Source organism: Mobula hypostoma, chromosome 6 (genome assembly GCF_963921235.1).
Source record: "Mobula hypostoma chromosome 6, sMobHyp1.1, whole genome shotgun sequence".
Taxonomy (NCBI): domain Eukaryota; kingdom Metazoa; phylum Chordata; class Chondrichthyes; order Myliobatiformes; family Myliobatidae; genus Mobula; species Mobula hypostoma.
In genome coordinates, this window is record NC_086102.1 from 125,864,825 (window position 1) to 125,888,198 (window position 23,374).

General features: G+C 41.5%; 1 protein-coding gene and 1 long non-coding RNA gene across 3 annotated transcripts in view; one reads left to right on the top strand and one right to left on the bottom strand.

Annotated features, from left to right (window-relative positions):
• LOC134348367 (partitioning defective 3 homolog B-like) overlaps window positions 1-2,768 on the bottom strand; it is a 1,227,036-nt gene extending 1,224,268 nt beyond the window's left edge. For both annotated transcript variants that reach the window (XM_063051617.1, XM_063051616.1), the window contains exon 1: window positions 2,637-2,768. In XM_063051617.1, coding sequence (XP_062907687.1) covers window positions 2,637-2,756 — 120 coding nt within the window. In that variant the 5' untranslated portion in view covers window positions 2,757-2,768. The remainder of the gene's footprint in view (window positions 1-2,636) is intronic.
• LOC134348369 (uncharacterized) overlaps window positions 232-23,374 on the top strand; it is a 46,840-nt gene continuing 23,697 nt past the window's right edge. Inside the window, exons 1-2 of the long non-coding RNA XR_010018407.1 lie at window positions 232-548; window positions 2,645-3,355. This is a non-coding gene — a long non-coding RNA (uncharacterized LOC134348369). The remainder of the gene's footprint in view (window positions 549-2,644; window positions 3,356-23,374) is intronic.

Genomic DNA, 23,374 nt, shown 5'->3' on the forward strand with positions numbered 1-23,374 from the left:
CACTGTACCCACATCAAATAGCAATTATTATGAGCCAGCTTCTAACAGTTGTCATATGTGGAAAATGTGGCCAAGGTATGGGCTTGTGATGGACTAAAAACAATTATTTTCAATAAATGGTTGGAGATTTTAGCTCAGGCAGCATTTTTGCATGGCAACAAAAATGCAAAACAAAGACAGTATTATGAATAAAAGATACAACAATAAAATAGAGGCCAACACCAGTGTACACGTGGAACCTGATGTTTTGATTTTGGAAAATAATGTCAAAGAACAGCAGATAAGTGGTCAGAGTCAGAGGTTGAGTGAGCAGAACAGGAGCTTTGGAGCCTGTCCACCTGAACCGTGAGCGAAGTTCGATTGATCTGAGCACCGGGCCAATCTGGAAAGGTCGGATACAGGCCAGAATGTGGTGGCAGGGTCCAGGCCCAGAGTGTATCGAAGCAACTGGGCCCAGGTCCTAGTGCAAGAAATAACCCAACATTTGGACAATTTAAGTGCCGGGCCGAATGTATTGAAAAGGCAGTGTGTCGGAAGCGGAGGTGAAGGTCAGGCTGGTTCTGCTTGCTGTTCTGTGACGTTTGCTCCGCTTTTCTCTCCACTGAGGCTGAGGCTGTCGGCCTGCTCTGGCTGCTCCAGGCTTCATGTCCATGGACTCACTTTTGTTCTGAACTAGTTCGCTTGCTTTTACTGTCTGCATGATTTGTTTTTTTTCTCTCTCTCTCTCTCTCTCTGCACATTGGGTGTTTGTTGGATTTTTTTAAAAATGGGTTCTTTTGTGTTTCTTGTTTTGTGCCTGCCTCCAAAGAGATGAATCTCAAGGTTGTATAACGTATACATACTTTAATCATAAATGTACTTTAAACTTTGATAAGAAATAAATGAGACAAGGAGGGACCTAGGTAACTCAGCTAATGAAATAGTGGAGAAAGGGGAGACACAATTTTCTGTCTGAACATTAATATGTAGGAATAAAAACTGCAAGGGCTTTTCCACTTAGCTGAATTATACAGCAGCTTCAAAAGATGATTGCATAGTCAAACTTTCAAAGCCTTAGAAAGTTACACCATTGTCACATCGGATATCATTAGTTGCAGGCCACTCTCAACAGAGCAGAGAAAGTGAGAATTCTTGAGACCAAAGTGCATCTGGTTATTTTTGGTGGAGAATGAGCAGGATTAAGGATGAGTTTTCTCAACGCTAATTCTAATTTCTACCATACTTTAAAAAGACAGTTTTACCCGATAAACATATCCAAAACAAAATCTTATTTTTGCTTGAAACTCCCAAAGCAGAACTTACCAAGCTGGAGATTTGTATTTATCCATGGACAAATCCATGGACAAGCAAAGCATCTTCAAATTATAGTTATTCTTATAAATAAATTGCCAGTCAAATCTACACACAGTAAAGTTCCATAAACGGTATTTGGATATTGATCAGATAAACTGTTTCAGGTTTTTCACTTGAGGCTAAACATTGGTCAAAACCCAAGAACAACTCCCCTGACTTCCTTCAACAAATCAGGCATCAGAGTCTTTAAGTCCATAAAAGGCAAACAAGAATCTCATCCGAAATATAGAAGATCTTATGGTGCATCATTTTCTCCACAACAGACTCCAGTGACAGACTAACTTTCAATTGATGATTGATTTCTGATTGGATGGCTTGAATAAAACTGTGCCTAATTTGGCACATATTTACCTTTTACAAAGTTCAAAATCATGAAAGAAAGCACTGCCTAGTAACGCATCGTTGGACAACCTATCAGAAGCTTGTCAGCAGTCAATGAACGAGATTACATTTTCACTAATGAAATTCATTTTTAATCCTCACATGATGCAAAAGTAGAATCAAAATCTACTTTAAAACCAAACCTTTAGTGACCCCAGATAACATTACGAGTCTTTGAGACAGTGTAAATCTAAAGCTCAAGGATGATTCTGAAAAAGGAAAGGAATGGCAGGAATATAAATGAATATAAAGGAATATAAATGTACAGAGCAATTTTAAAGTGTCATTTTGAAATTAATACCAAGAAGCAGCTTTGCAATTATTACAAAGAACTGACCAGATTTTTATGACCTAAAAAATGATGAACTAGACATACAGCTTAAAACTACAATATAAAGATGTACTGTCTCTGTATTAAGTTATGGAATACCATTTATGCATACAAGGTGAGAGGGTGTCAGCACACATCAAGAGAAAGGAATGAAGTTGAATGCTGATGGAGTAATGAACAGGTCATGAGGAAGTTGCTAAGGATGTAAACAAACTTGTAGATGGTGAATTTATGCAACAATTGAAGCCAACAAATTTTAAATAAGAAATTTGCTCTCTTTATTAACTGTAAGTAGTTAAAAGACTGCTTTTAACTAAATGCTCAACCATGGTTTTATTGAAAGCTAGAATTGGCTTAATTGGATAATTGACGTATTCCTGGTGGTGTCCCTTGTTGCCTCCGTGGAAATGGGTTAAATAATGTATAAAGGAGTTGTATATAGATTAACTCCCCTTACTCACGCTAACACACTCAAAGTCACCAGGTTGGTTAGCTTAACTGCCCATAGATAAACATTCGCCCTACGTCGTTTATTTCGGTTTTTGGAGTTGCGTGTGTTTTGCTTTCTTACCTTGGCAGCGTTCTTGCAGTATCTCTGGACGGCCTGGTGTATGAGTTGTTGGACGCTGAGGGTCCCGTCACCACAAGGCACGACGATGGCTGTGCGACCGAATTGCACCGTCACCTTCATGCCGACAGCTTGCGACAGAACCGAGGGAAGCACAGGTGAACGACTGACTGCCGCCGCACCTGTATACCTAGGCGCGAAGGGCGGCTCGCCAAGGAGATTGGGCTCGGGCCAAACAACTCAGGATGCTGGCAATTCTTCTCTCAACTCCAGTTAAAGACTCCTCATCCGCAGACAATGGAAATACAGGTGCAAGCAGGTTAGGTGAAACAAGTATTTTTGTAACAGCGATGAAAATTAATTGAATAAATTCAAAATGTTTAAGCCCTCCCCTTTCTCGAGTTTCCGTTTAGACCGTGTATGGAGATGATTGTACTGTGTATGGGGGGGGGGGAATCTAGTCAAGATCGAAATGAAACTTCCTGGGAGTCCATATAGGATTTGAATCGTTGTTATGTTATCTCTGTTACAGGTATTGCTTCTCTGCCACCATATACAATGCAGGTGCTTGGTATAGGAAGTCTGTTGCCCAACTCCCTGGTCCACCCACACGGCCGGAAGGAGCCGACTTCCTCTCCCAGGTGAAACAAGGCGGGAGAGTGGGAATAGGATCCGGGCAGGAAGATGGGGGAAAAGTTTCTCTGGCTGCCGTCAAATCCCAAGTAAGATCCAACACCGATCACTGACCCCACCCCACTCTTGGTTTACTTGCACAGAGGGTCAGGTAGCAAGAGCTGACCAGTTCTTTATGACACCGAAACCAATCCCCTTGATTTTGTTCTGCCGATGCCTCCTTTTCCTATTTTACCGTGCTCTCTTCCTCTCCTTACAAGTTTCTAAGCTCCTTGAGAGACCGTTGAACCGGATCTTCTGTTAGTGTGGTGTTTCACCTCAGGGAGGTTCGGTTGGAGCTTTCTCCTCTCTCAAAACACTTCCGCCAAAATACTTTTCTGCAAACTTTTCCCTCTCGTGGCCGCAGCGGGAGCAGACACGCCAGGCCTCGATCTCTCTCTCTCTCTCTCTCTCTATCTGTGCGCACTCATTCAGAAGTTAACCCTTAGCTCACCAGAGCTCTCTGAAACCGTAACTTCGGTAAATCAATGCATTATCACTTATAAAAGAGTCGCCCGGAGAATCGCAAAGTAAAACGCAGAGATTTGTAAAAATGCATTTTTAAAGACAAGTTGGAACTTGAAATATTCTTAGTAAACTGATTAAGACCGAGGATAGTATATAGATACTAACGAATAAAATTATTGGCAAAACAATCTATGAGGACGATTATATGATTTAAGGGATTTTTTGTGAAATAAGTTGTATTTCGTGATGGTTGTCAGATGTAAAATTCAAACAGCTGGAGTTCAAAGTAAATTTATTCTCCAAGCACATGTATGTCACCATACATTACCTTGAGATTCATTTTCTTATAGGAAAATAAAGAAATACAATAGAATTTATGGAAAAACTGTACATAACAAAGATTCAATCTGCAAAAGAGGACAAACTTTCCAAGTAATAATTTTAAGTAAATAAATAATACTGACTGGTACAGTCCTTGAAAGTGAGTCTATAGGTAATGGAATGGGTTCAGAGTTGAAGTGATTGAAGTTATTCACACTGGGTCAGGAGCCAGATAGTTCTAGAGTATGACTGTTATGAATCTGGAACTTGGAGTTGGGTGCAGGGTGAGGACATGCAAGACTCTGGAAATGTACATTTGTTCTGAATTTCTTTTTGCTCCTCAAAATTCTGTCCTCCAACACCACAAAACACTTGTATCTCTGTGCCATCGCATTTTGTCTCAAGTACTTCATAATCAAAGTAAAATCTTGCAGTGTAACCTATTGAAACAGGAGAAATGAGACAATCACTTTGCATGCCACAAGATTCCAAATACTGCAATATGATAATCACAGTTTGTTTCAATGCTATTGGTTCAGCAATAATACTGGCAAGACCAAGGAAAACTATTCTAATCTTATTGGTGCTGAGTTGCATTATAGTACTGCTCCCTAGCAAAAGGTAGGTATCAGTCTCTTGTTTTCACTAGCTCTTTTTGCCAAGTCAATGGCAGAAGACTATTCAACCACATTGGCATCACAGGTTTTTTTTAAACACCTGCAACAATGCCTAAATTATCTGGTTTTCAACAACAGTCCAAAAAAAGGTTTTCATGTTGCTGAACCAGTCAGGGCAGAATTTACCTGTTGGCATACAGTGTGTGGTTGGGTTTCCTTGGAGTGCTCTGGTTTCTTCCCATAGTCCAAAAACGTACCAGTCAGTAGGTTAATTGGTCATTGTAAATTGTCCCGTGATTAGGCTAGTGTTAAATCCGTGGGTTGCTGGGTGGCGTGGCTTGAAGTGCTGGAGGAGCCTATTCTGCTCTAGCTTTAAATAAATAAAATATGTCTGCACCTCAAACTAAGTCATCATGATAGGGTAACAGAAGATCGCTGTCAAGCTGTAATACAGGTGGAATAGCCTCAGAAAGTGAAAGTGTTTTACAACAAAGCTTAAATGTTCTTAATCTGTGCCAGAGATTTTAATGCAGTAATCAAACTGCATTAAAATATGAAGGAATGTGCTACATTTTCAAAGGAACATCTTTTTTAAAAAAGATTGAATGTGAAATTCTTCCAGTAACAGAGATGAACGTAAAAGTTCTCTTGAATTTACGCAAGGAAAAGTATAGACTTCTCTGCAATGTTCTGGACTTTAAGTAACATTTGGAATTGCATTACTACTTGTGGAATCTTTTTGATATACAATTTATGTGCTCGATTTTCTATATTACATTGATATAACAGGACAAAGTACTTCACTGGCTATAAAACTCATTAGCGGATTCTGAATTCCTACTTACAAATGAATTCTTCGTCCCTCCCCACCCCACAATTGCAGGCCATACAGTGTACCAGTAGAACATGTAGATAGGTATACAGATAATGCCAGTTTTCATATACATAGAAAAATATCCCAACCAGCAGAATTAGAAAACAGAACATAGAATAATACAATATTGGAACAGGCCTTTCAGCCCACAATTTTATGCCAAACTAATTAAATTATAATTCAAATACTAAACTAACTTAATCCCTTCTGCCTACACAACCTCCATATCCTTCCATTTCCTACACAATCACATACCTATCCAAGAACCTCTTGAGTGCCTGTCTCTATTGTATCTGCCTCCAGGCACCCACCAAAAAAAAAGTGCCCTGCACATCCCCTTTGAATGTACCCCCCCCATCTTAAATGCATGCCCTCTGGTATGAGACATTATAACCCTGGGAAAGAGATGTGGTAGTCTACTCCAGCTATGCCTCATAATCTTACCGGCCTCAATCAGGTCTCCCCTCAGCCTCTACTGCTCCACAGAAAACGTCCTAAGTATGTCCAACCTCTCCATATAGCACATGCCCTCTAATCCGGGCAGCATCCTGGTAAAGCTGTTCTGCGTCCTCTCCAAAGCCTCGACATTCTCCCTATTATGTGTCGATGAACTGAATGCAATACTCTAGATGCAGCCATAACTTCCCAACTTGAACTCAGTTCCTTGATTAATACAAGCAAGCATGCCATGTGCTTTCTTTAGAATCTATTAGCCTGTGTTGCCTGTTCCAGAGAGCTGTAGACTTGGATCCCAAGATCCCTAAGCACGTTAGCACTGTTAAGGATCAGTGTACTGTCCCTTTACATTTGATCTCCCAAAGTGCAATACTTCACAATTGGCCAAGTTAAACTCCATCTGCCATTTCTCTGCCCATATCTGCATCTATATACTTTAGCAGTCTTCTACACTGTCTACAACACTAATTTTTATATCATTGGCAAACTTACTAAGCCACCCAACTATACTTACATCCAGTCATATATCACAAAACAGATTCCTGTGGAACACCAGTGGTCACAGACCTCCAGTCACAATAAGGCCCTCTGACAATACCCTCTGTCTTCTATGGCCAAGTCAATTCTGAATCAAAATTGCCAATTCACTGTGGATTGCATGCATAATCTTCTAGGTGGGCCTTCCATGAGGAGCATTGTCAAACATCTTACTAAAATTCATGTAGACAACATCCATAGCTCCACCTTCATCAATCACTCTCGTCACCTCCTTGGAAACACTTAGTCAAGTTGTGAGACATGGCTTGTCCTGCACAAAGCCATGCTGATTTTTCTATCCTTAAAATTACTCTGCAGTAACTTCCCTACCTCTGACATGAACCTCACCGGTCTATAGTTTCCAGCGTTATTCCTATTTCCCTTGAATAAGGGATCAATATTAGTAATTTGCCAGTCCTCCAGGACCCTGGCTATGGCTAAAGAAAACATTAAAGATATTTGTCAAGGCCACAACAATCTCATCTTTCGTCTCTCTCGATAACCTGGGATACTTTCCACCAGGTCCTGGGGACTGTCCACTTTAATGTTCTTTAAGAGACCCAACATTACTTGCATCTTTATCTTGAAAAAGTGCAGCAAGGTAACACACTCCACACTGATCTCCCTATCAACCATGTTCTCCTGCTTGGTAATGTACTCACCTAGGACCACACCTCCATCCAGGCACATGCTCTGTCCTTTAGCCTTAAGTGGTCCGACAAACTTCCTAGTTATCCTCTTGCTCCTGATGTATGTATAGAATACCTTGGGATTCTCTTAAATTCTACCTGCCAAGGACTTCTCATGGCCTCTCCTGGTGTGTCTAATTCCCTTCTCGAGTTTTTTTGCAGCTTCTTTATAACCCTCAAGGGCTCTGTTTGATTTTAGCTTCTTAACCCTTACTTACATTTCCTTTTCCTTTCTGACCAAGTTCCTGACCCCTCTCAACATCTAAGGTTCCCTGACCTGAGACATGAGACTTTTTTTTATTTGTAATAGGATAGATACCAGCTTTCTGTTGGTCAAACTTTGCTTCCTGAAGACACAAGAGACTGCTGATGTTGGAATCTGGAGCACCACAGAAACTGCAGGAGGAGCTCAGCAGGTCAAGCAGCATCAGTGGGAGGAAAGAAAATGTCGATGATTCAGATTGAAACCCTGCATTGAGGTGGGGTAGAGTTAAAAGACTGTCACAGATGAATGATAGATGGAAACAGAGGAAAAATTAAAAATCAACATGTGCAGCAAGGCAGACTCACATCACACTTGGATTTCCTCTGCCCTCTTTTCCCCCCCCACCACCCCCCACCAATCTGGTTCCAAGTCTCATTCATTTCTCCTGTAGTGGTTCCCATTCTCATATCCTTTACTTACCCAAATCTAGTATAGCTTTGAATTCTTGCTCATCTCTTTCCAGTAGCTGTCTCCCATCTTCACACTCCTGTCCTTCACCTCTTCTGCCCACCCACCTGTGTCTCCCATCTTCACAGTTCTGTTCCTCACCTCTTCCCCCATCCACCTGTCTCTCATCTTCACACTCCTGTTCTTCACCTCCTCCCACCCACCTGTCTCATCTTCACACTTCTGTTCTTCATCTCACCCCCCATCCACCTGTCTGTCATCTTCACACTCCTGTCCATCATCTCCCACCACCCACCTTGCTCCATTCTGTTGCTTTTTTTTCTTTCTCTTTCTCTTCGCCTCCATCATTCACCTGCAACAGTCTTCCTCTAACACTCATCTCCCCTACCTACCTCCCCTTCCTATTACCCCTACCTCTAACACTCATCTCCCCTGCATATTACCTGCCTATTATCTTGCACCCCTTTTCACTCCACCAATCCATTCTTGGAATCCATTCTTACCACTCCCTTCTCTTCATGCTGGCCATCTTACCTATTCATTCTCGATCCTGATGCAAGGGTTTCGACCTAATTTCTTTCCTCCCACCGATGCTGCTTGACATGCTAAGTTCCATCAATTGCTATGAAGTGTTTCGAGTGATTGGTTATGGCACACATCAGCCACAGTCTACTGGTCAACCTCGATGCTTTGCAATTCGCCTACTGGAGCAACAGGTCAACGGCAGATGCCATCTCTCTGGCCCTACATTCCTCCTTAGAACACCTGGAGAATAAAGACGCATACATAAGGCTCCTTTTCATTGACTACAGCTCTGTCTTTAATACCATCATGCCAAATAAACTGATTCCTAAGCTCCAGAACCTAGGCCTTAGCACTCGGATCTGCAGTTGGATCTTCAACTTCCTCATAGACAGGACCCAGGCTGTAAAAATAGGGGACAAGCTCTCCTCTACAATCACCTTGAGCACCGGTGCCCCACAAGGCTGTGTACTCAGCCCCCTGCTGTACTCACTGTACACCCATGATTGTGTAGCTAAGTTTCCATCGAACTCAATATATAAGTTTGCTGATGACACAACAATTATAGGCCATATCTCGGGTAATGATGAGTTTGAGTACAGAGAGGAAATTAAGAACCTAGAGGCATGGTGCGAAGACAGTAATCTATCCCTCAACATCAGCAAGACGAAGGAATTGGTTGTTGACTTCAGAAGGAGTAGCGGACTGCACGACCCAATTTACATCGGTGGTGCGCAAGTGGAACAGGTCAAAAGCTTTAAGTCCTCGGGGTCAATATCACAAATGACCTGACTTGGACCAGCTAAGCAGAGTCCACCGCCAAGAAGGCCCACCAGCGCCTTTAATTCCTGAGAAAACTAAAGAAATTTGGCCTGTCCCCTAAAACCCTCACTAATTTTTATAGATGCACCGTAGAAAGCATTCTTCTAGGGTGCATCACAACCTGGTATGAAAGTTGTCCTGTCCAAGACCGGAAGAAGCTGCAGAAGATTGTGAACACAGCGCAGCACATCACACAAACCAATCTTCAGTCCTTGAACTCACTTTACACCGCACACTATCGGAGCAGTGCTGCCAGGATAATCAAGGACACGGCCCACCCAGCCAACACACTTTTCATCCCTCTTCCCTCCGGGAGAAGGCTCAGGAGCTTGAAGACTCGTACGGCCAGATTTGGGAACAGCTTCTTTCCACCTCTGATAAGAATGCTGAACGGATCCTTACCTGGATCTGGGCCATACCCTCCAAATATCCGGATCTGCCTCTCGGTTTTTTTGCACTACCTTACTTTCCATTTTCTATTTATGATTTATAATTTGCATTTTTAATATTTACTATCGATTTGTACTCCAAGGAGCTGGAAGTGCAGAATCAAATATCACTGTGATGATTGTACGCTCTAGTATCAATTGTTTGGCGGCAATAAAGTATAAAGTTCCTCCAGAAGTTTGTGTTTTACTGCCTTAATGTAGTCCTGGCGCAACAATAATTAAGATTATATCTAAAGATTACTTGATTTTTAATTTTGTTGTTGCACCCAACAGACAGACTTAACCAACAGATGATTTCTTACAATCTAATAATCTTTGAGTCTCAGGGGATCTATTTTGGATAGTAATTTTAGCTGTATAACATTATCAACCAGATCAGAGGCTTTCAATTGTTTACAATTAAGTTAACATCTTCAGCCCAAACAAAATAATATCCTGCCAAAGAGTTTCAGCCTGAAATGTCGACTGTACTTTTCCTAGATGCTCGCTGGCCTGCTGAGTTCCTCCAGCATTTTGTGTGTGTTGCTTGGATTTCCAGCATCTGCAGATTTTCTCTAGAAAATAATATCTGATGCCTTTTTTTTTCAAGCTACATGCATGAGTCCATGGTGGAGGCAGGTACTCTCACAATTAAATGTATGAGCACTATAATCACCAAGAAGTCTGCAGAACAAGTATTGGAGAAATGAGATTAGTATGGACCTCATAGTGTTAGGGACTTGTGGAATGAACAGATTTTTTGATTCTTCTATAACCAGTGAGAGAATGGTAAATGCACACATTTAACACTGACTTTCATCTTCTATAACCTTTACACACATTTTTTTTTACCAATTGCAGACATCATTTATTCTAAACTAAATTTAAATTTTCAAATTAAAAATCCTGGAAACAAGTAGTTATGAAATTCTCTTAACACACCAATCACTTGAATTTAGTTTCTATAAGTTCTGAAATAATGATCTTGTGTGGAAGAAGGACAACATCACAAAAACAGGGATGATTACAACAAAGAAAAGTATTTGCACAAAGTTCCAAAGAGCTTTACACTCAATAAAATACTCCCTTTCTCTTCACCATTTACACCTCAGACTTCAACTACTGCACGGAGTCTTGGCATCTTCAGAAGTTTTCGGATGACTCTGCCATAGGTGGATGCATTAGCAAGGGAGATGAGGTTGAGCACAGGGCTACGGTAGGAAACTTTGTCACATGGTGTGAGCAGAATTATCTGCAGCTTAATGTGAAAAAGACTAAGGAGCTGCTGGTAGATCTGAGGAGAGCTAAGGTACAGGTGATCCCTGTTTCCATCCAGGGGGTCAGTGTGGACATGGTGGAGGATTACAAACACCTGGGGATACGAATTGACAATAAACTTAACTGGTCTAAGAACACTGAGGCTGTCTACAAGAAGGGTCAGAGCCGTCTCTATTTCCTGAGGAGACTGAGGTCCTTTAACATCTGCCAGACGATGCTGAGGATGTTCTACGAGTCTGTGGTGGCTAGTGCTATCATGTTTGCTGTTGTGTGCTGGGGCAGCAGGCTGAGGGTAGCAGACACCAACAGAATCAACAAACTCATTCGTAAGGCCAGTGATGTTGTAGGGATGCAACTGGACTCTCTCACGGTGGTGTCTGAAAAGAGGATGCTATCTAAATTGCATGCCATCTTGGTCAATGTCTCCCATCCACTACATAATGTACTGGGTGGGCACAGGAGTACATTCAGCCAGAGGCCATTCCACCGAGATGCAACACAGAGCGTCATAGGAAGTCATTCCTGCCTGTGGCCATCAAACTTTACAACTCCTTCCTTGGAGGGTCAGACACCCTGAGCCGATAGGCTGGTCCTGGATTTATTTCATAATCTACTGGCATAATTTACATATTACTATTTAACTATTTATGGTCCTATTACTATTTATTATTTATGGTGCAACTGTAACGAAAACCAATTTCCCCCTGGGATCAATAAAGTATGACTATGACTAAAACACTTTTTTTCAAAGAATTGTCTTTGTCACTGATGTAATGCATAATGCATTTGCACAGAGCAAAGTTCCATGAATAGCATTGAGAATAGAAAACGTTGCTTGAGGTATAAAACTGTCCTCTTGTTTAAATTGCTGCATGGTGTTTCGAGTGACCTCCTGAAAGATGTCACCTCTCATGATGCAGCAATCAGTGTTATATTGAACTGGCCTGCTGCACATATTGTAAACTCTAATCTCTTGGACATTTGAACCCAAAATCTGCTGATGCACTGGTCCAAATCCAAATACAAAATTGTACTTAGCATAAAATTAAATACTGAATGGTAAATTATTTGAATAATAGCTTTGGATGCAAAGGGAATTTTTGATTTTTTTTTCCCAAAAGCAAAGAGAAGCAAAGCAGAATAAAGTGGAATTGTTTTTTGATGGTGGAATTTGGAAAATCATTAACTTCAATTGAACACAAATCCTACCAGGTCCCTTTTCTCCCAATCCACCCCATTTCTTAACCTTTCTAAATAAACAAAAGGGAAAATCTGCAGATGCTGGAAAACCAAGCAACACACACAAAATGCTGGAGGAACTCAGCAGGCCAGACAGAACTATTGGGGGGGTGGGGGGGAGAAAAAGTACAGTCAGCCTGAAACATCAACTGTACTTTTTTCCATAGATGCTGTGTGTTGCTTTCTAAATAAATTCATGGTTGGCTTTCACATTTCTGATTGCATTCTAAACTGTTATCCTTCTGCTCCACTGAACATAAGGATTTAGCAGGCAAGTTTAAGATGAGTTCAAATTCACCATGGGTATCTTGGTATCAACAAAAAATATAGGTGTGACGAGAATACACATAGATTAAGATGTTAGCTGGCCTGTGCTGGCACCAGTGGGATCAGCAGTTGGTCTGCCACCTGTCTTCAGGGGAAAGAGAGATAAGGAAAACAATGGAGCAGCATTTGGAGATGTTAATAAAGGGACGGGAGAGTTTAACGGAAGGAGAGCTGTCAAGATCGGCTCCCCCTTTGAACCCTGAACTGTTTGAAGTGATGGACAGGCGATACCCCAGCAGGGGGATAAAAAGGGATAGGTTCGCTAAGGCAAGACACGACACCATGAGGTAACGAGACCCTGGAAGCGGTGCGCCTCCCACAAGTCGGTGGGAAGTTTTAGACGCTGGTCGTGGGATCAAGCCATAGACGCACAGGGTGGAAAGGCACGATCGGCGGGAACCTGATGTGTGTCCACCCTTGCCTGGGTGCCAGGTTCATCGCAGAGAAACGATCTTATCTGGAAACGGAGGGGTCACGGTCGGTGACCTCAGATGACATCACAAAGGGCTCACCTGAAAGCTGACTGCGAAGAATATCGAAGGTCTGTGTGGAAGCCGTTTGAATATTCATTCGTTTTGCTCTCTCTCTCCTCCCCCACACCGTCCATCTCCCATGGCAGTGATTACTGTGAACTGAACTGAATTCAATTGAACTGAACTTTGCGTCACTTTGAAACTGGTCATTTACCCCAGACGACGATAGAGCTTGATTGATCCTGTTATCTTAATTCTGTGTACATGTATGTTTATCATTGCTGAACTGCTGCATTTATTATCTGTTTGATTAGAGTACTCTGTTGCTTGTTTCTTTAATAAAACTTTCTTAGTTCTAGTAATCCAGACTCCAACTGAGTGATCCATTTCTGCTGGTTTGGCAACCCAGTTACGGGGTACATAACATAGGATAAAAAGTAGAAAATGGTGCTCTTTTTTTTTTAGAATCAGAATCAGGTTTATTATCACCGGCATGTGTTGCGAAATTTACTAATTTAGCAGCCGGTCAAATCAGCTGATTGCACACAGCCTTTTCACTTGAGAGCCCATAAATAGATCAACGGAATGAAGACCACCATCTTCGACCTCGAGGGATAGGCACGACGATGACAACACAGCCTTTTGAAATAATCCCATGCAAGGTACTACATCTATCTGACAAGGGTTCTTAACAGAGATGTGATTGCAAAGTGACTAAGGCTAGGAAATAATAATATTCCAGGAAACAGGCAAATTAGAAAATGAGATGTATCAACCCTGATATTAAAGTATATTGTAAAGGCAACAAAAGGAACTACGTTGCCTCAGAATATCAAAAATTAAAATCAGTTGGTTGGAACTAAAGAAAAGCATTGGGCAGAAAATATTAGTAGCAGTTGTTTGTGGGTCTTGGTATAGTAGGGCTTAGTGTATATAAGTGAATTAAAGGAAATTTTAATGTAGTCTTTAATCCCCATGTAGACTAGGGAAACCAAGCTTGCATTAATAGTATGGAGGATGAATTCACTAAGTGTATAATCAATGATTTTCTAGATTGGTGTTATTTTAAAAACAAAACAATGAGGTAGTTTTTTAGATGCAGTATTGTGTAATGAGAAAGAGATCATTAATGTTTTGGTAGTTAAGAAGCCTCTGGAATTGTAATCATGATATGATAGGTTTTGGATAAAGACTGAAACCTTAAATCTGAATAAGGCAAACTGCAATGGCATGAGGCGTGAGTGGCTATGGGGAATAAGTATAGGCTGCATGAACGGGCAAGGACATGGCCTGTGGAAAAGGAGGTCATCCATTTTGAAGGAAAAAATAAGAAGGCAAAATATATCTTAATTGTTGGGAGATTGAAAAATATTGATATTCAGAGGGATCATGAATCACTGGAAATTAATATGTAGGTTCAGTGAGCAATCACAAATGTATGTGGTATGTTTCCTTCTATTACAGGAGATTTTGAGTACAGTACAAAACTGAAGTGGATTGTTCTAACGATATACAGCTATGATGAGGTTCCATCTGTAACGTGTATAATTCTGCTCTCTCTGTGAAGAAGGGAGTGCAGTGAAGGTTAACTAGAAGGCAGATTTGTCATATGAGGGATTAAGTAAATTGGACTTGTACACTTGAGTTTATAAATTCTTAAGGGACTTAACATTATACGACAACGTCAATATTTCCTGCCTGAGGTGTCTGGATCCAAAGCTCATAATCTCAAAGTAAAAGCTTGACCATTCCTGGTAGAGATAAGAAGAGTTTTCTTCACCAAAGGAATTTTCTATGTAAGAGGGCTGTAGGTGTTCAAATGGATGTCCAGTCTCTATACATATCTATCTCCCATCAAGAGGGCCTGAAAGCTTTTTGCTTCTTTCTCAACAAACAACCCAACCAGTTCCCTTCTTTAGCACGCTGCTCCACCTGGTGCAACTTGTCCTCACGATCAACAATTTTGCTTCCTCTCACTTTCTCCAAACTTGAAGAGTAGCCATCAGCACCCACATGGGTCCCAGTTTTACTTGCCTTTTCTATGGCTACATGGAACAATCCATGTTCCAAGCCTTACCTGGTAGTGCTCCACAACTCTATCAGCACTACTCTGACAGCTACATTGGTGCTGCTTCATGCACACATGTTGAGTTAATCAATTACATCAACTTTGCCTCTTACTTCTGTCCTCCCCTTAAAAATTCACTTGGTTTATTTCTGACAGCTTTCTCCCCTTTCTCAATTTCTCTATCTCTATCTCTTGAGACAAACTGTCTACTGACATCTTTTATAAATCAACCAATTTCCGTGTCTATCTTGACTATACCTTTTCCCACCCCGTCTCCTGTAAAAATGCCATTCCCTTTTCTCAGTTCCTTCGTCTCTGATGCATCTGCTTCCAGGATGTCAGAGATATCCTCTTCCTTCGAAGAACAGGTTTTCCCTTCATCGTTGATACTGCCCTCACCCGCATCTCCTCCATTCCCTGGACATCCATGCACCCCATCTTCTTGCTGCCATAAAGGGATAGAGTTCCCCTTGTCCTCCCCATTACCTCACGAGCCTCCTCTGCAATGTTTGCCATCTTCAATGGGACCCTGCAACAAACACATCTTTACCTCCTCCCCCATCCACTGTCCAGTTTCTGCAGGGGTTGCTCCTTTCATGTTTCCCTTATCTGTTCATCCGTCCCCACTGATCTCCCTCCTGACACATATCCCTGCAAGCAGCACAAGTGCAACACCTGCACATTCACCTCCTCCCTCACCTCCATTCAGCGCCCAAAATAGTCCTTTGAGGTTAGGTAACACTTCACCTATGAACCTGTTTGGATTGTCTGCTGTACCTGGTGCTTCCAATGTGCCTTCCTCCACATTAGTGAGACCCGACATAGATTGGAGGATCAGAAACAAGAAAAAATCCAACCACACCACACCACACCACACCACCAGACAGACAGACACACACCCCCCCCATGGAAAAGATAGATGCCATCTCAGCCTGAAGCGTCAAATGTTTACTCTTTTCCATAGGTGCTGCCTGGCCTGCTGAGTTCCTCCAGCATTTTGTGTAGATTGGGGTACCACTTTATCAAGCACCTCTGCTCCATTCACAAAAAGCTCAATTTCCTGGTGGCCAACCATTTAAATTCTAATCCCTATTTGCATTCTGACATGTTGGTCCATAGCCTCCTTTTAGCCTCCTCACCTTCCAGCTTGTACTCCTTCCTCTAACCCCACCCCCCATGTGTTATTCTGGCATCTTCCCCCTTCCTTTCCAGTTCTAATGAATGGTCTCAGCCTGAAGTCAACTGTTTATTTACTTTGATAGATGCTGTCTGACCTGCTGAGTTCCTCGGGCATTTTGTGTGTGTTGCTGTAAATGTTCATTGGCTTTGCATATTCAAGGTAGGGGTTACTAAGTTTTGGATAATGGGAATCAAAATCTTTCACTTCTTGCACTGTGACTTCTGAAATGTTCAGTAACTTTATTACCGCAATGGTAACTATTATTTTTAAAGAGAGATGTCTGATGAGGCTGTAGATTGTTCTCAATACATTTGTAGATTTAGCAAATTCCAAATTGATCACCTGGTGCTTTCTGTACTTTGTGATATTGCAACTGAATGAAATTGATTGAATCCAGGCCAACTGCCAAGTTTTTGAATTAAGAATCCCAATCAATAAAATATGTCAGCTGTTATGGGCCACAGAAATTGTGCAATTACCAAATTATTTCTCACAATTACTGTATGTTGTTTTGCTCACTCAAAGGAGTAACAGATCCAGTATTTCTAACTGAAAGCAACATTAAATTCAGTTTTGTCTGTTTCCTCCACTGTCTCAATCTATCTGCTGTGGAAATGCAGCATAACCAAGTTTTCAGACAGCTGGCATCAATCTCGGAACAGAGGTGAATCACCACAAATGCTCCACATCACACGATTTATACCAGCAGGCCAACCTCCAGAGCACCATAGAACATTAAAAGATGTAAGCATTCTGCAGGTTGCTCGGGATTGGAAAATGGACGTGGACTTGGGGAAAAAAAGCTTGTGTTTCCCCCAGACATTGCAGCTACAACACTCTGGCCAGACATGGTCCTGTGGTCCACAACAGCCAAGCTGGCATATGTTGTGGAATTGACAGTACCATGGGAAGATGGTGTCGAAGAAGCTTAAGAGAGGAAAAAGACGAAGTACTCTGATCTGGCAACTGTAGCAGCCCAGAATGGCTGGAAGACCAAGATTTTCCCTGTAGAAGTGGGATGCAGTGGATTCGTTGCTACATCTACGACCAGTCTATTGAAGAAGATGGGGGTGAGGGGTCACTCCCTCCAACAAGCAATCAAGTCCTAGTCAAATGCAGCAGAAGAAAGCAGCAATTGGAATTGGATTAAAAGGAAAGACAATAACTGGGCTGCAAGATGAATACAGCGGGGTATGGAACTGAGTGGGGTGTATCTGGGACGCCAGGTAGCACCGTTGAGCCCTCTGGAGACGTCGTGGGCTTATCAACGAAACGTCAAAGAAGGAGGGTGCCCACCTGATGACCCCGATGACGTACCTACCCTCCCTCCTTGTCACCACTCCAAACCCACTGCCAACATCGAGAGTGCCAACTTACCATAGAGATTGAAACATCAAGTCCTAGTAGCTCTACTGCTGCCAACAGTCTCAACTATCCTTGTACCTTACTTGTTCATCTCCTACCATCCACCTCTGACAGTGGAATTAGGGGTGCAGCAAGTGTTGCAGCCTACACTCATCTGGCTCCAGTGGGAAACCGTGTTGTGCTGAAGTCTCAAAACAGACATGGTAGTTGATGGCCTTTTGGCCTGTTCCCATGGAGTATACTTCTGCAAATCTGAGGCATTCTACTCCAAACTCTCTCACAAGGAAGGATGACCAGGTGGAGATATGACGAGATTCTAGGATGTTTTCATTGTCTCCTAGAAAATAAAAGGAGCTTTCACACTGACTCCTGGGAATCTCTGGCCCGCATCCTTGCAATGTAGAAAAGAGACCATCAGGAGAGCACTGAGAATCTTGGGTCCATGCATCGAGAGTACCACCTTCCATATTACTCATCTACACATCCCCTCAGCACCTTATGCCCCATCAGTGAAAGAATCCACAGGATACAAATTAGCTTAATCAGTCACAAAGTTACCTCAGGAAGTTGCCAAATAAGAGCCACAACAGGTATGAAGCAATTTCTGATCCCAGACAAAAAAACGGCATTATGATTAAAGTGTTTAAGCATTAGTGGCAATAAAGTGATTTCAGCAATCCTGATCCTCAATAAACTGGATTTCATCCAAACCTTTATACACCTTGTTACAGGTCCAACCACCCATCATCAATGCAAGAGTGACTACAATGACAACTGGTCCAGTATGTCAGTTTAAAAGTGTCACCTGTGTTCAAATTGTCTTATCTGTTATTATGTAAGTAACTTGATTTGTCTTATAACCCTCTCTGTTCTGTTTGAGAGTTGAAGGCAAGTATGTCCCTCATTTCCCAAACTCTCATGGCTCTAAACGTGGGATTTTTTTCCTTAAATCTCTCACATTCCCACATCTTTCTTTTTGCCTTGGACATCCCTCAAAACTTAATGCCTCGCCTGGTTTTTTAGCTATCTATCACAATATTCGTTGTTGTCATCTTGGCTATCCCGCGATTTTGAGGATAATGGTCTTCGTTCCGTACAGAGCGAAGACGTCTGTACGTGTATTTGTTTAACGTGTACTTGATGTTGCACTCCAAGAAGCACATGATACTTCACAAATCAACCAACTGATTCCAATGGCATGGAAACCACAACAACTGGAGCTGATGGATTTGTTGCAACCTTCATCTGCCTTCACAGCCGTTGAGTTCGAAGTAACTCCGTCTGCCTGTTCCACCGTTGAGGTCTTGGTTGGATTGTTCTTCCTCACCCTCGACCTTACCACCATGGGTGACCCTACCAGGAGCATAGCTCCAGACGGCATCGCTCTCGGGATCTCAGGACCACACAAGCTTCTCCACCACGACGAGGTGACAATCCACGGAGAAGATCATAATATTACACTGTGAGCCTCAGCATTAATTTTGTGCTTTGGAACATTTAAAGTTGCTATGGAAGTGTAGTTGGCATGGCTTCCTTTAGTGAAAACCTTACCTAACAAATCTGTTGGATTTCTTTGAAGAAATACCAACCAAGATAGACAAAGGAGAATCTATGGATGTTGAAGAGGTAGTAATGGGGGACAATGAAATGGCAGACGAACTGAATAAGTATTTTGCATCAGTACTCACTGTGGAAGTTCCAGGTGTCGGGGGTATGAAGTGTGTGAAGTTACCATAACAAAAGAGAAGGTTTTTGGGAAACTGAAGGGTCTGAAGGTAGATAAGTGACCTGATGGTGTACACCCTAGAATTCTGAAAGACGTGGCTGAGGAGCTCGTGGAGGTATTAGTAATGAAATTTCAAGAATCACTAGATTCTGTATGGCTCCGGAAGACTAGAAAATAGCAAATATCACTCCACCCTTCAAAAAGGGAGAAAGGCAGAAGAAGGGAAACTATAGGCCAGTTAATCTGACCTTGGTGTTTAGGAAGATGTTGGACTCAATTATTAAGGATGAGGTCTCAGGGTACTTGGAGGCACATAATAAAATAGGCCCTAGTCAGCATGGTTTCCTGAAGGGAAAATCTTACCAGACAAATCTGTTGGAATTCTTTGAAGAAATTACAAGCAGGGTGGACCTAGGAACATTGGTTGATGTTGTATACTTGGATTTTCAGAAGGCCTTTGACAAGGTGGCTCACATGAGGCTGCTTAGCAATGGACGAGCCCATGAATTATGGGAAAGATTCTAGCATGGGTAATGCACTCGCTGATTGGCAGGACGCAAAGAGTGGGAATAAAGAGAGCCTTTTCTGGTTGGCTGACAGTGACTAGTGATGTTCCACGGGGGTCTGTGTTGGGACCACTTCTTTTTACATTATATGTCAATGACTTGGATGACAGAATTGATGGCTTTGTGGCAGAGTTTGCGGTAAATACAAAGATAAGTGAAGGGGTAGGTAGCTTTGAGGAAGTAGAGAGGCTACAGAAGTACTTAGACAGATTAGGAGAATAGGCAAAGAAGTGGCAGATGGAGTACAGTGTTGGAAAGTGTATGGTCATGTACTTTGGTCAAAGAAATGAAAGGGTTGACTATTTTATAAATGGAGAGAAAATCAAATATCTGAGGTGCAAAGGGACTTGGTAGTCCTTGCGCAGGGTTCTCTAAAGGTTAATTTGCAAATCAGAATCAGGTTTATTATCACCAACATGTGATGTGAAATTTGTTAACTTAGTGGCAGCAGTTCAATGCAATACATAATATAGAAGAGAAAAAAATAATAGATAAAATAATATTAGATCTATAAATGAATCAATTACAGTATATGTATATTGAATAGATTAAAAACATGCAAAAAACAGAAGTAGTATATATTTTTTAAAAAGTGAGGTGGTGTCCAAGGGTTCAATGTCTATTTAGGAATCTGATGGCAGAGGGGAAGAATCTGTTCCTGAATCACTGAGTGTGTGCCCTTAGGCTTCTGTACCTCCTACCTGATGGTAACGTTGAAAAAAGGGCACGTACCCAAGATGGAGCTGACTAGATTTACAACAGTAGTGGGGAAGGCAAATGCAATGTTAGCATCCATTTCAAGATGACTAGAATATGAAAGCAAGGATGTAATGTCGAGGCTTTGTATAGCACGGGTGAGGCCTCACTTAGAGTATTGTGAGCAGCTTTGGGCCCTTTATCTAAAAGGATGTACTGATATTAGAGGAGCTCAAAGGAGGCTCATGAAAATGATTCCGAGATTGAAAGATTTGTCATATGAAGAGTGTTTGATGGCTCTGGGCCTATACTGACTGGAATTCAGAAGAATGAGTGGTGATCTTGTTAAAACCTATCCAATGTCGAAAGACCTTGATAGAGTGGACGTGGAGAGGATGTTTTGTATGGTGAGTGTGTCTAAGACCAGAGGATACAGCGTCAAAATGGAAGGGCGTCCTTTTAGAATTGAGATGAGGAAGAATTTCTTCAGCCAGGGAGTGGTGAATCTGTGGTATTCATTACCATAGGCAGCTGTGGAGGTCTAGTCTGTATGTATATTTAAGGCAGAGATTGATAGATTCTTGATCAGTCAGCGTATGAAGGGATACAGGGCAAGGCAGGAGATTGGGGCTAACAGGGAAAATGGATCAGCCATAATGAAACAGCAGAGCTGACTCGATGGGCCAAATGGCCTAATTCTGCTCCTATATCTTATGGTCTTACAGCAAGCAATTGTTGAAGTGCAAATACAATGCTGAATGGCAATTGATGTTCCAGCACCAGCCTCTGCTTTTCCCTTTGGGGATAGGGGTATGGTTAGAATTTGCATAACCTGAAATTTTACAATAGCAATCTTATTTCTGTACCTTTAATAATACAATGTGAACAATTGCATACAAGAGTACATGTCTTTGGATAATTATCATCCCTGGTTGCACCTTTCTCTATTCCTTGGGAGGCACATTTGCTGCTTGCTGCCTTCTAGCATTGGAATTGAAGCCAGAACATTGTTAGCAAAAAGGCTGTTGGAGATAACTGATAGTCCATCTCTTGCCGCCTGAATTAAATGCTTTCAATATTAGATTCATAAAATCTGGACATTTATTTATTTGTATGGATCAAAAATGTTTTGGAAGAGATTAAGGAACGCTCACTGGGAGGATTTGTCTAAAAATGTGAAGATTTTGTGTTTTATATAAATGGCATGATTTTTAAATGATTAAACAAGACATCTTGTGTCCATTTAAATCTGAAAGGCTGCAGAAGCTGATTTCACAGATTTAAAAGGGAATTGTTCAAATACTTGGGATGAGGAATGTCAAAAAAAAAGTTGCAATAGTAAGAATAACAAAGAGTTAGCACACTTCAAACAGGACATTTAACTTCCCTCTGTGTAGAAAGTATGTATGATTGTGTTGAAAATGTATTAAGTTTCACATCACAAATTCTAAATTAAATCAAAAAGGGAGTCTGCAAATCTGCTGGAGAAGTTGAAGCCCAGTGTCTGCAAGAGTCCATGTCTGCTGGAGGCCTATCCTGGGGTTAAATGTCTGTGTATGTATGTGTGTGGGTGGGAGGGAGGAACGGGGCTTGTTTTTGTTTGTTGCTTGTTGTGTTCTGTGTTGTTCTGCTGAGCATTGTGGGCACACTGTGTTGGCACTGGAACGTATGGCAACTCACGCTCACTTTAGGGTCTGTTAATGCTAACGACACATTTCACTGGATATTTCAATGTACACATGACAAATAAACTTGAATCTTGAAATCCTGCTGTTTTTCTGAGGGTTGAAGTGAACTTGAATGCTTTGCATAAGAAGTTCAGCTTTAAGTGAAAATCAAAAAACAAACTACAGATGCTGGAAATCTAAAATAAAAGCAGAAGATATTGGCACCACTAGGCATGTCAGGCAACATATGTGAACAATGAACCGGTTAAAAGTTCAGATCCAGGACCCTTCCTCACAATGCACAATGTTCTGATGAAAGGTTTGAGACCCGAAATATTAACTGTTTCTCTGTCCACAGATGCTGTCTGACCTGCTGAGTGCAGCATTTTCTGCTTTTATTTCAGATTTCCAGCATCTGCACTTACAATTTTCAGAGGCAGTATTGCACTTGTTGAAACATTAAAATGAGTCTTCTCTTTTAGGATCAAGTAATAGATCAAGATCATCAGTGATCATTCATACAGTGAAGTATGTCATTTGCATTAACAACCAGCACATCCAAGGATGTGCTGGGGGCAGCCCACAAGTGTCACAACACATTCTGTCCATGATACCTTGCTTTTCTTTCAAAATTTAGAGAATTGTTCTTGGTGATCTAACTGGTTGTTATTTCACTGGAGTTTGTGGGACTTCACTGTGGTCAAATAGCCTCCTATATTTCCTACATTATAATAGCGATCACACATAGTGATGTGCTGAGACTGCAAATGGTTCCATCTACAGTAGATCTGGCTTTGCATCAGCATGTTGCTCTTCAACAATGTGACATGTTTTACATGGCCTTGGAATTGCTGTATGTCAACAATTCCTGTCAAGATCTTCGTGCACAGTCAGAGCAGAGTTTATACCACTTCATAGCTGAAAAGTAAGAGTATTTTGAGACTTTATAAAAAAAAATGTTTTTTTGGTAACTTACACAGCTGTACAATGCATTCTGTGTTTACTGGGCTAGGAATGAGAATGCAAAAACTTATGAACCAGAGACACAAGTTCAAATCCCACTTTGACTAATAAGTA